General features: G+C 41.4%; 1 protein-coding gene and 2 long non-coding RNA genes across 4 annotated transcripts; 1 reads left to right on the top strand and 2 right to left on the bottom strand.

Annotated features, from left to right (window-relative positions):
- Positions 1-848: 848 nt before the first annotated feature.
- LOC109531209 (uncharacterized) lies at positions 849-1312 on the bottom strand. The gene is made up of 2 exons (XR_002171131.1): positions 1277-1312; positions 849-1197 (listed from the first exon to the last, which is right to left on the bottom strand). It is a non-coding gene; the product is annotated as an uncharacterized LOC109531209 (long non-coding RNA).
- A 185-nt stretch (positions 1313-1497) lies between these two features.
- Positions 1498-5329, top strand: LOC109531212 (uncharacterized). The gene is made up of 3 exons (XR_002171133.1): positions 1498-2485; positions 4565-4682; positions 4922-5329. It is a non-coding gene; the product is annotated as an uncharacterized LOC109531212 (long non-coding RNA).
- Positions 5330-6286: 957 nt separating this feature from the next.
- Positions 6287-9372, bottom strand: rpe (ribulose-5-phosphate-3-epimerase). 2 transcript variants are annotated; one of them, XM_019895563.1, is made up of 6 exons: positions 9189-9372; positions 8790-8869; positions 8567-8706; positions 6905-7039; positions 6715-6801; positions 6287-6635 (listed from the first exon to the last, which is right to left on the bottom strand). In XM_019895563.1, the coding sequence occupies exons 1-6, from the start codon at positions 9308-9310 to the stop codon at positions 6513-6515; spliced, it is 687 nt and encodes a 228-aa protein (XP_019751122.1). In that variant the 5' UTR covers positions 9311-9372; the 3' UTR covers positions 6287-6512. The 2 variants fall into 2 exon arrangements, with proteins under 2 accessions (XP_019751122.1, XP_019751123.1); XM_019895564.1 differs by lacking the exons at positions 8567-8706; positions 8790-8869; positions 9189-9372 and adding exons at positions 7436-7575; positions 7659-7770.
- Positions 9373-11303: the final 1931 nt, after the last annotated feature.

The following is an 11303-nucleotide window of genomic DNA, read 5'->3' as shown; positions in this document are numbered from 1 at the left end:
TGAAAAAAAATTATACTGCCCCCACCCCATAATATTAAAACGTTATTCCTGTAATGTTCTCCCAGGGGGGGAAAAAAAAAAAAACTTGTAAATGTCAAATTCTTCATGGAAGTGTCTTTTTCTCCAAATGTTCCAACTTTGTCAGGTAAATTGACTCTTTTCTTCGACAGGAAATTGAAGTTATGCTTTGCAATTTAAGAGTAAAATTATTGATTTTCATTGAATTGCGACATTGTTCTTGTTTTATGCAGTACCGCCAAAAGTGACCAAAATTAGTGATGCAGTAGGCCCAAGTGTTCACCAAAAATGAGTTGTTTCTCAAAAGCAGATTTGATTATGTAACACTGTCATATTATGCAGTTTGAACATTAACAATGCGCTCAAATATATAACAATTAAAAAGAAATAAACAAGGGAATTGTAACATTTCTTATAAATTACAAATGTTATATACAACTGAATTGTACATTGGCTTTTTCCTCCTCTGTCTGGTTTATAACGCACTTGCACTTTCTTTGTCCCAAATTTGTATTCCTCCTCATTTTCTTGCCATTATTTATTGTGACTTGATCATATAATTGTGTGTGTCAGGTTTGAAATGTGCTATTTCATGCCAATCTTGAATATATATCATTTTTTCCGTGTACCGCACTTTGAGAATCACTTCTTTTCAAAATAATCAGGCAATTAGGAAATGTTTGCAAAAGTTGTATTTCTTTGGAACCCCTCTGACTTTTATGCCTATTTGCCGCTAATTTGCCATCTCATGCATGCAAATGCCTTTTAGTTTGAATTGATTTTTTGCTGTCAAATTTCACCAGAAGGAGAAAAAAAGATCCACACACGAAAATGACTGAAGGCTTTTTAATAAACAAAATCAACTCCCACAGATGTTTGCCAGAAAAGTGTGTATATACACAGTATATAGAAAAAGCTTTTTGGATCAATTCCCTTCCAAGTAGGAATAAAACTGTTCAGGAATGTTTAACAGTCCGGATTCTTTCACAAAATTGTGACGGTCCTTCCGGTCCGGGCTCACCTGCCACATCCACCAAAGGTCATCAAAAGGTCATCTCAACGGTCCAGCGAGCGTTTTTGGATAGCCTCTACCACGACGGTACGTAGGAGGGCGATGACGGAGCGAGGGTCGTCGCTGCCAATCACGGCGCTGCCCGAAACGATCATGTTAGCGCCAGCCTACGCGTGACGGGAGAATTTTTAGAGTTGGGCTGCGGTCGGCGGGATTCTCGGGGGAAAGGCGTGTATCATTGTTCACCTCAGCACACTTGTAAATGGAGTCAGGGCCCACGCACAAAAATGAGTTTGACACCCCTGCCTTAAAGCAATCAACATTTTCTTCTGTCAAATCTCGGAATCGCCTAAAAAAAACAAAAACATATGGGTCTGGCCTAGTACTAACAAATGATGTGAAATTTAGTCCTGCCTCCAAGTATAACTCACTCGAGCTCGAGAAGCTTGATGACCATTTATGTGTGGTTTACATCATCCGTGGCAAGTTTGACAAAGTTGGGATGGCTGTTTGTATTTATCGGAACATAAGACATCAGCTTTTGACATCGTTTACCACAGCACTTGGCTGCCAGGCAAGACGGCCAGTGTTTTGTGATGAATTTTGAGCATGTCGTATTTTGATGGGTTAATACGCTCCTGCGTGCGCAATCACAAGCGAGCTCGGCGGCAACAACAGCGGCAGCGAGCTCATCATCTCCTCTGGGGAGGGCCAAGTAATTATGACAGAGAAAGCGAAGGCAAAGACTCGCATAATGTTCCTTTGAGTGCTGAAGAACAGCGGAGGAGGCCCGTGGAAAGATATTTCATACAATGCTCGAATAGAAGGAAGAAGGGCGAGAGGGAATGAATGCAAGGGGGAATAGATTCAAAAAGCGGCAGAGAGCAAAGAGAGCAAAGAAGAAGCAGTAAGTCTTGCCTCCTGGGATGCGGCGCTAATTCAAACAGCCTCTTTTCATTAGTTCGCTGCATATTTGACTACTTCTCATACTTGCCACAGCCCTCGTGTGAATATGGGGAAACTCACAGTCTCGTTTAATAGCTCAGGTCAACTTTGCACATGGAGGATCTACAAGATGTTCAAACGAGGGTTTGCTTTTTTGGGGGGGATCACATGAGGAGATTTGGGCTGCAAACGATTCATAATTCATGTACTTGATGTAAGAGGCCACAATCCACTGTTATTTCAGGGAACATCACCGTCCTGAGGGACGGAATGAAAGACGAGCCGCGTCGTATTATGTTGGCCACAAGATAACCAAAGCCGATACAACAGCTGCGACGACAGAAAAACATTTGAAGATGCTGAGCTGAATGTTCACCTTTAATTTCTTTTGAGGTTGTCCCGGTCTTTTAATGACCATTTATGTTCATCTCTACAATTTGTCATCCATTCTTTTTTGGTCACAGGAACGTCAAGCTGCTTGGAGATGGTCTTACCGTCTTTCCCTTTAAGGTGATAGTCGATCATTTTATTCCTAATGGCCTGAGAAAACGCTTTCCTTCACTTCCTCTGGTCCGTGTTTAATGTGGTACACGTCATGGGACCAAACACCACAGTGTCCACTCCTCAGCCTTGAAATAAGCCAATTGACGGATTACAGTTTTGAATACATCTGGTTTAAAGGACACTCTACACACGTCTATTACTTTTCACAAATTCACATGATCCGTGACTACAGTGGGTTTTGCAGTATAGTATATGTATTACAATAAAATGCGAATTATATAGATTTGAAATGTGTGCTGGAATGACTCACCAAGAATCAATACTACTTCCGTCTCTGGCTTGAGGCATATTTCTTTCCAGTAAAAGGCACTCTAAGAGTCATTTGACTAATATCATACATAATATAATCGCGCTGAGCAGAGAGCGTCATTAGCAAACTTTTGAGTGCGGGTATCTTGTCAAACTTGGTGTGGCGGCTCTTTGTGTGTGCGGGACTTCGAAGGGAGACTCTCTGAGGTGAAACTTATCACTCAGGAACTCCATTAAGTGACACGCACCGAGACGTGGCACATCCGCGTGTCCGTCCGTTCGTCCGTCCATCCATCCGGCGACATTAGCAGCGCCGCGTGTGACGGAAGAAGGCACCTACTTAAAAGTGACTTGCTTGTGGCAGAGGAGTAGAGGCTTTTTTTAGGAGCTGACCTCCGCCAAGGCCCAAACCACTAACAAATGTGAAACAATCATTTTTCGGAGTGTCGTACTTGAAGTTGTTGACGGTAGCCGCCGAATGCTTGGTTGACATAAAGCAATTAACATAAATGATGTGCCTCTATCCAAATCAATTATTAAGATCCAACAGGTATTTCCAACCGCCCCCTTTGCAACGATTTGCTCTTTTTTACCCCGACTACGTGTGTCTTGCGGCTTTTTTCTCGTGAAGTTACAACTTTCTTGTAAAATTATGACTGAACGTATTTTCCGCACTTATAAGGCGCACCTAAAAGCATACAATTTCCTCAAAAGCCGGCAGTCGACTTATAATCCGATGCGCCTTATATTTGGATCAATATACAGATTTCTCAGTCGTCGTATTTTAAATGTTCTGTAAAGCGCTTTGTTACAGCTGCAGCAGTTGTGAAAGCATGATATAAATAAAGCTGTATTGTATTGTTTTCCTTGAGTATAGCTCCATCTAGTGGATGCATAATGCAACCACAGCCACTATTGTAGCTTCTATTCATTCTATGCGCCCGATATACAAAAACAGTTTTAAAATAGGGCATTCATTGAAGGTGTGCCTGATAATCCGAAGCGCGATTTGAATTCTTGTAAAAATTCAGACTTTGTTCCCATATTACAGCTACGTTTTATTTGGGTGATTTAGGTGTGTGTGTATGGTCATAAAGTGACGGCGTTCTTCCCGTAAAATTATGATTTTATTCTCACCAAATTTTGACTGTATTCTCATGAAAGGGGAACTTTCTTCTTCTAAAATGATTTGAATTCTCGTAAAATGCAATTATGGCTTCATTCCGGTAAAATTGAAACTTGATTCTAATTACTGATTTATTCTCACAGCATTTAACCTTTTCCCCTTATCGCAATGACTGATTGAAATTGCAACATTATTTGTCTAATACTTAATCTCTACTATTATTTTTCTGCTTCAGAAACACAAATATTTAAATGATGATGATGATGATTTTTGGACTTTATTTTGTTAAAATTCCCTGGTTATTTTCCTCAATCCTGCTTGATACTTGTGATTGGTTTTACTCGCGCTGATATAACTTTGCCCTTGAAGCAAAACCCCATTCATTCTCTTCAGCCCTTATTTTTTCCCTTCAAGTTGCGTCAGTTTTCTTGTAAACTTTCTTCCAGAAAACCGACAGTGTTCTTGTTGTTCTTCTGACTTTATTCTCATGATACGACTTCTGGTACAATGATGTCTTGATTGCACAATATTGAGCTATGGGGGAAAATCAGGGTGCTGTTTGTGAGTGCAAATGACTGTGGATGCGGTTGCCATGGCAGCTGAGCAGGAAGTTTCTCTCTCTCACTCTCTCTCTCTCCTGTGACTCCAAGGTACAAGTCAGTTGCATGTACCTGCGACTTGCTCCGGCTGCTGACATTTGCATGCACGTCGCCGGCAATCGGCTGCAGAGACGAGGAAATGAAGCGGAAACAGTCGACATACAGTACGGTGTGTATGAATGTAAATGATGGCGCTGACAAGCCGCTTTCCTGTCCGCCTGTGCTTTCAAAACATGCGACGCCAGACATTCGCCCCGCAATCCTTCGCATGGGGATTCCAGTTTAAATATTGACAAATGTAACATACAAATATGTAATGACGGTGCACGCATTCGGCCGATGTCATGTGACATTAAAAAAAAAAAAAAATGTCATCAATCATTGAACAGTCTGTGATTTGCCCCACAGATACATCGCTGCTGCATTATTGAGCGCCCGTTTGAAGCATGTCGCCAGTAATTCTGATCGACAGCGGGCACCCGTCCTCTGCGCAAGACACGGGGGACTCTTACCGTCGGGTGTCTTCCCCCACGTTCCGGTCAGGTACGAGATTACATATCGATCACGGATGACCTTCAATCAACTTCTGCAAACAAGCAAGATGGTGAGTGATGAGCTCAAGGAAGCCATACAGCATGTAGTTGTTTGACCTTCAGCTAATTTGAATTCATGTTCATGCCACACTGGTAGAGGAACGGCATCTCTGGGAACTCGGCACTGGGTGTATGATGTCAGTGGGCCGGCTAGGACCACACATTATAGTGGTCTTAATATAAATCTTTTTTTTTTAACCACTAACTTTTAAAAAGTGCAATATGGGGCTATCTTTCTGAGGATTCTTTTTTTCTCTGATGTAGTATTTTTTTGGGGGGGGGTCCAAAGAAGAGCTGAGGTTCTTCTGATATAATTACAAAAAAAAAACAATTTTGAAAAAAAATTATACTGCCCCCACCCCATAATATTAAAACGTTATTCCTGTAATGTTCTCCCAGGGGGGAAAAAAAAAAAACTTGTAAATGTCAAATTCTTCATGGAAGTGTCTTTTTCTCCAAATGTTCCAACTTTGTCAGGTAAATTGACTCTTTTCTTCGACAGGAAATTGAAGTTATGCTTTGCAATTTAAGAGTAAAATTATTGATTTTCATTGAATTGCGACATTGTTCTTGTTTTATGCAGTACCGCCAAAAGTGACCAAAATTAGTGATGCAGTAGGCCCAAGTGTTCACCAAAAATGAGTTGTTTCTCAAAAGCAGATTTGATTATGTAACACTGTCATATTATGCAGTTTGAACATTAACAATGCGCTCAAATATATAACAATTAAAAAGAAATAAACAAGGGAATTGTAACATTTCTTATAAATTACAAATGTTATATACAACTGAATTGTACATTGGCTTTTTCCTCCTCTGTCTGGTTTATAACGCACTTGCACTTTCTTTGTCCCAAATTTGTATTCCTCCTCATTTTCTTGCCATTATTTATTGTGACTTGATCATATAATTGTGTGTGTCAGGTTTGAAATGTGCTATTTCATGCCAATCTTGAATATATATCATTTTTTCCGTGTACCGCACTTTGAGAATCACTTCTTTTCAAAATAATCAGGCAATTAGGAAATGTTTGCAAAAGTTGTATTTCTTTGGAACCCCTCTGACTTTTATGCCTATTTGCCGCTAATTTGCCATCTCATGCATGCAAATGCCTTTTAGTTTGAATTGATTTTTTGCTGTCAAATTTCACCAGAAGGAGAAAAAAAGATCCACACACGAAAATGACTGAAGGCTTTTTAATAAACAAAATCAACTCCCACAGATGTTTGCCAGAAAAGTGTGTATATACACAGTATATAGAAAAAGCTTTTTGGATCAATTCCCTTCCAAGTAGGAATAAAACTGTTCAGGAATGTTTAACAGTCCGGATTCTTTCACAAAATTGTGACGGTCCTTCCGGTCCGGGCTCACCTGCCACATCCACCAAAGGTCATCAAAAGGTCATCTCAACGGTCCAGCGAGCGTTTTTGGATAGCCTCTACCACGACGGTACGTAGGAGGGCGATGACGGAGCGAGGGTCGTCGCTGCCAATCACGGCGCTGCCCGAAACGATCATGTTAGCGCCAGCCTACGCGTGACGGGAGAATTTTTAGAGTTGGGCTGCGGTCGGCGGGATTCTCGGGGGAAAGGCGTGTATCATTGTTCACCTCAGCACACTTGTAAATGGAGTCAGGGCCCACGCCGCCATCTACCTCGATGTCCAACGAAGGGAACTGTCGCCTCAGCGAGCTCACCTACACACAATTTTTAAAAAAGCGGATACATATATTTTTGTGGCTGAACAAAACAGTCACCTATTATTAGGTTTTAAGAGGCGTCTTGTGTTGCTGACAGTACCTTAGGCATCATGTCCTCCATGAACTTCTGTCCTCCGAAGCCAGGTTCAACAGTCATGACCAGAGCCATGTCAATCTGGTTGGCCCATGGGGCCAGCATTTCAACTGTAGTACCGGGCTTTATGGCCACTCCCACCTGCACACAGGCACCGCCACAGACTAGGTTATATCTGTGATGTCGCAAAAGCAGTGATTTAGCTTCATGCTGAAATCGTTTGACCAGACGTATGTGCTTGCACACTGCAAATAGTTTGCTGAAGTCTGACCTGTGACTGTGAGAGAAGTTTACTCTTCGACAACAGCCATGCTGTTTAAATTACATTAAACTGTTGAACATGTTAATTGTTAATTTATAGTGTTCCACCACATTTGCAATTCACCTTTTTTTGTTCATGTGGAGGGGCTATTCTCCTTTATTCTCACTTATTTTCTGGGGTATTAAAATTACAAATAATGTATTCGGATGAAAAATAAAAATCTGACATTTTATCGCCCATCTATTCCATCTTTTTCATCGCGTCATGTTTGTCACCTTCATGCCACTCTCGCGGATCTCTTTGATGAGGTTCCCAGGGTTGCTGGTGGCCTCCAGGTGGAACGTGTACTGGTTCGCTCCGGCTGCAGCCATGGGCTTCACCCACTGCTCGGGCCTCGACACCATCATGTGCATGTCTGCAACAGCCACATAATTACGATAATACACGTGCGAGTTTTGAATTTGATCGTTAACATAGGGAGGCTGAAGAAATTCTCACCAAAGAAAGGGTCTTTGCCCACTGACTTTCGCAAGCATTCCACCATGGGGTGGCCAAACGTGATATTGGGGACAAAATGGCTACAACAAAAAAGAGAGACATCAATATTGCAGTTTGCGATAGATAGGTGGATAGATAGATAGACGATTCAAAATAGTAAGATATTCTAATTTGATTATATTTTCATGAGCAAAAAAATGTGTCAGTATTGCCACTGGTCATGTGCTAATTTTGATATTCACTTTTTTTTTCCCTGCAATCTGCAATCCTGCAATGAGCAATCCTGTTAAAGTCCTTCGAGAGTGACATTGTTTTTTTTTGGGGGGGGTTTTTTGGGGGGGGTTGTTTTTTAACAAACCATGTGTGATTATCTGGTTCACTTCATTCAGGTGGCATTAAAAAAATGACAGTATGAGCAAATAGTTTCCCTGCTAGGTGCCCCCTCTATTTTTTTCAATGTGGAACTTCTCCGACTTTTAAAACAAACGTGTGGTAAATCGATGGCAAGCTCAGTTCCGTCTACAAAAAGGCAAGCAATCAATTGTGGCTCTGTTGATCCCACGGAGAAAGGAATTCCTTTGTACGGTATGTCTGTGCATGTTCCTGAAGACGTGGACTCCGGACTGGTTTATCTGACCCGTCACCTTTGCAGGAGAAGAACAGGAACCGGTACAAGAGACACTGTTGTTTTCTTTTTCCTGCAGCAGCTGATTATTACGAACTTGGTTCAGCTCCAACTTGGGATGCATTATCTACCTTTTTTTGTTCATGTGGAGGGGCTATTCTCCTTTATTCTCACTTATTTTCTGGGGTATTAAAATTACAAATAATGTATTCGGATGAAAAATAAAAATCTGACATTTTATCGCCCATCTATTCCATCTTTTTCATCGCGTCATGTTTGTCACCTTCATGCCACTCTCGCGGATCTCTTTGATGAGGTTCCCAGGGTTGCTGGTGGCCTCCAGGTGGAACGTGTACTGGTTCGCTCCGGCTGCAGCCATGGGCTTCACCCACTGCTCGGGCCTCGACACCATCATGTGCATGTCTGCAACAGCCACATAATTACGATAATACACGTGCGAGTTTTGAATTTGATCGTTAACATAGGGAGGCTGAAGAAATTCTCACCAAAGAAAGGGTCTTTGCCCACTGACTTTCGCAAGCATTCCACCATGGGGTGGCCAAACGTGATATTGGGGACAAAATGGCTACAACAAAAAAGAGAGACATCAATATTGCAGTTTGCGATAGATAGGTGGATAGATAGATAGACGATTCAAAATAGTAAGAGGGAATTTCTCCATTGTGAGACAAATAAAGGTTTTCTTCTTCTTATACAAGTGACGGGCAAATAGAATCAAAACGAACGGCCATAAGAACGAAATGATGAAAATATTTCGTGAATTTTGTCCAAACGAAGAGGTTAGTTTACTTTTGAGCACCCCCTGATGCCCTCGTGCACGAGACTTGAGGCTAGCCGTTAGCATGCTAGCTAAACTAGCAAAAAAAGAAGTGGAAAAAGCTGACCCGTCCATGACGTCGAGGTGCAAATAGTCTGCTCCACACTCCATCATCCGCACACACTCGCTGCCCAGACATGACAGGTCGCTGCTCAGGATGGACGGGCCGATTTTAGCACTGTACGACATGATCACACAAAAGTCTTGACTACTACCAGCCGATAAATTGGCGAGGAGGTAATAATGTTTACAAGCAGCCAGCCAAGAGCAACTTCTGGTGCAAGACTGTCAAAACGATTTGGTTTTATTTTTATTATTTTAAAAAATGCCCCGATATATTTCCTTTTCATAGCCTATATTATAAGTGCGTTATTTTTGTTCTTTAATTGTGGGAAAATGAAAGAAATTGGCAGTGCAGCAGATTGAATATAATTTTACTTTAAAGGGATAAGCTCCCGAAACAGGAAATACAGCTTAGTGTCAGCCTGTGACTTGATAAGTGCAAAAAAAAAAGAAACTGCCTAGCGCTTTACTTCCGCCTTGAAAATAAGATAATAACAGTTGCTCGACGCTTGATGGCGCATTACTCCAGAGGTAAGAATACAAATACAAGGCATTCATTGACACCGTCACTCAATATCGGACCCCTCTATTCGTCTTGTTTATTTTTGATTTTTTAAGGTCAGCTCAAACGATGATCCTTCTACAATATAGATAGATGATTAAATAACATGTCTGTGACGTGGTTTGGCCAAAATACCATAAGAATAAAAAAAAATAGCATACTTTCCACACCCTATTACTGACTTGCTGGGATTAGCCCGTTTTTGTTGTTGTTGTTGTTGTTTTAAGTACTATTATGTAGCTCCTGCTGGGCCAATGATGACTTTGATTAACTTGATGCTGGCAGAGAAGCCTGAGCTGAGCCAGTCAGGCTTCACTTGCTGCCTCTTGTCATCTCACTGGCAAGCATATGCATAAGAGCGAGCTGGATTTCATCAACAACTGTGTGCTGATGCTGTGCCCAGAGAGTGTAAAAAAAGTTGAGTACCCGTAAAGACCATAAAAGGTTTGCCACTCATGAAGGGAGCAGTTCGTCCACTATACTGTTTATACTATGTGGTACATGCATGCATTCATCAAACAACTGAATGCTCCTCCAGCTACTCGGAAACTAGCTGTAACAAAACGCTAATCAATACTCGATGCAACTCATCTTACCTTGTGGCTTTGACATGTTATCATGGTCGATGCATCTGTGGGCTTGTGGGTGTTTCTGCATGGTCATGCTTGTGCATGATAGCATATTGGACAGTGAAAAGTGTTACTGTTTTTGTCCAGGCGAGCTGATCATTTCATGGGCGCTTTTATGAAGTATTTGTGCGCCTTCTCATGCTCATGGGGATGTAAAATCTGACATTAATGAGTTTGTCCCGCCTTTCACATTACCCCAGCAGAGATGGAAACACATGGTGGCATGCGAGAGATGATCTTTGAAACTCGGAGAGAGCAGAATTGGAATAGGATGGCGACACATAGAAGAGGCTGCTGGTCATAAATAGCCTGCGTGAGAAACTGTAGAGGGACTCTTCAGCACAGGACAAAGAAAGTGGAAGAAAACAGCTTACAGTCTTCTGTGTAGATTGCACACAAGATGTGGCGATCTCCAGTTCAGAGGTCACTAAAGTTGGACTTGCCTCACCATCTCTCTTATGGTTCATCCTAAACGTGTTGCTCATTCAGTTCCCACACGCCAAAGGCATCCAAGCGTGCATTATACACATCATGAATTCTAGTTACGGAAAGCCCATCTCTGCCCGTGGCCCAATACTTTTGTCCATACATTCATTTTCTATAATGCTTATCCTGTTCACACTGAAAAGAAAATACAATCCACAACAAAAGCAAATTCATAACATTACGAAAATGACACATTTCGTTGATGAAAAATAGTCCGAACCTTACAAGAATGAAGCTGAGTAGTCCAAAAATGGACTGGATTGCAGGCAAAGGTGATCCACTGCCTTTTATCTTATCATAACACATTCCTCACCTTTTATAGTAAACATCTACAATCTTATTCACACTCTTTCCAATCCCTTTAATCTCCGTACCAGAGCTCTCCATTATTTTTTTCTCTCCAACTATTATGATTCTCATTATTTTTATTATTATCATCATA

This window comes from Hippocampus comes, unplaced genomic scaffold (assembly GCF_001891065.2).
Source record: "Hippocampus comes isolate QL1 unplaced genomic scaffold, H_comes_QL1_v1.1 scaffold237, whole genome shotgun sequence".
Taxonomy (NCBI): domain Eukaryota; kingdom Metazoa; phylum Chordata; class Actinopteri; order Syngnathiformes; family Syngnathidae; genus Hippocampus; species Hippocampus comes.
This window is presented reverse-complemented; position numbering and strand designations above follow the sequence as displayed.

Coding starts and splice junctions, on each gene's coding strand:
- rpe (XM_019895563.1), bottom strand. CDS start 9,310: ATGTCGTACAGTGCTAAAATCGGCCCGTCCATCCTGAGCAGCGACCTG. Junction 6,802..6,904: donor TGGAGGACATGATGCCTAAG/GTACTGTCAGCA, acceptor AATTGTGTGTAG/GTGAGCTCGCTGAGGCGACA. Junction 6,636..6,714: donor CCATTTACAAGTGTGCTGAG/GTGAACAATGAT, acceptor CGTCACGCGTAG/GCTGGCGCTAACATGATCGT.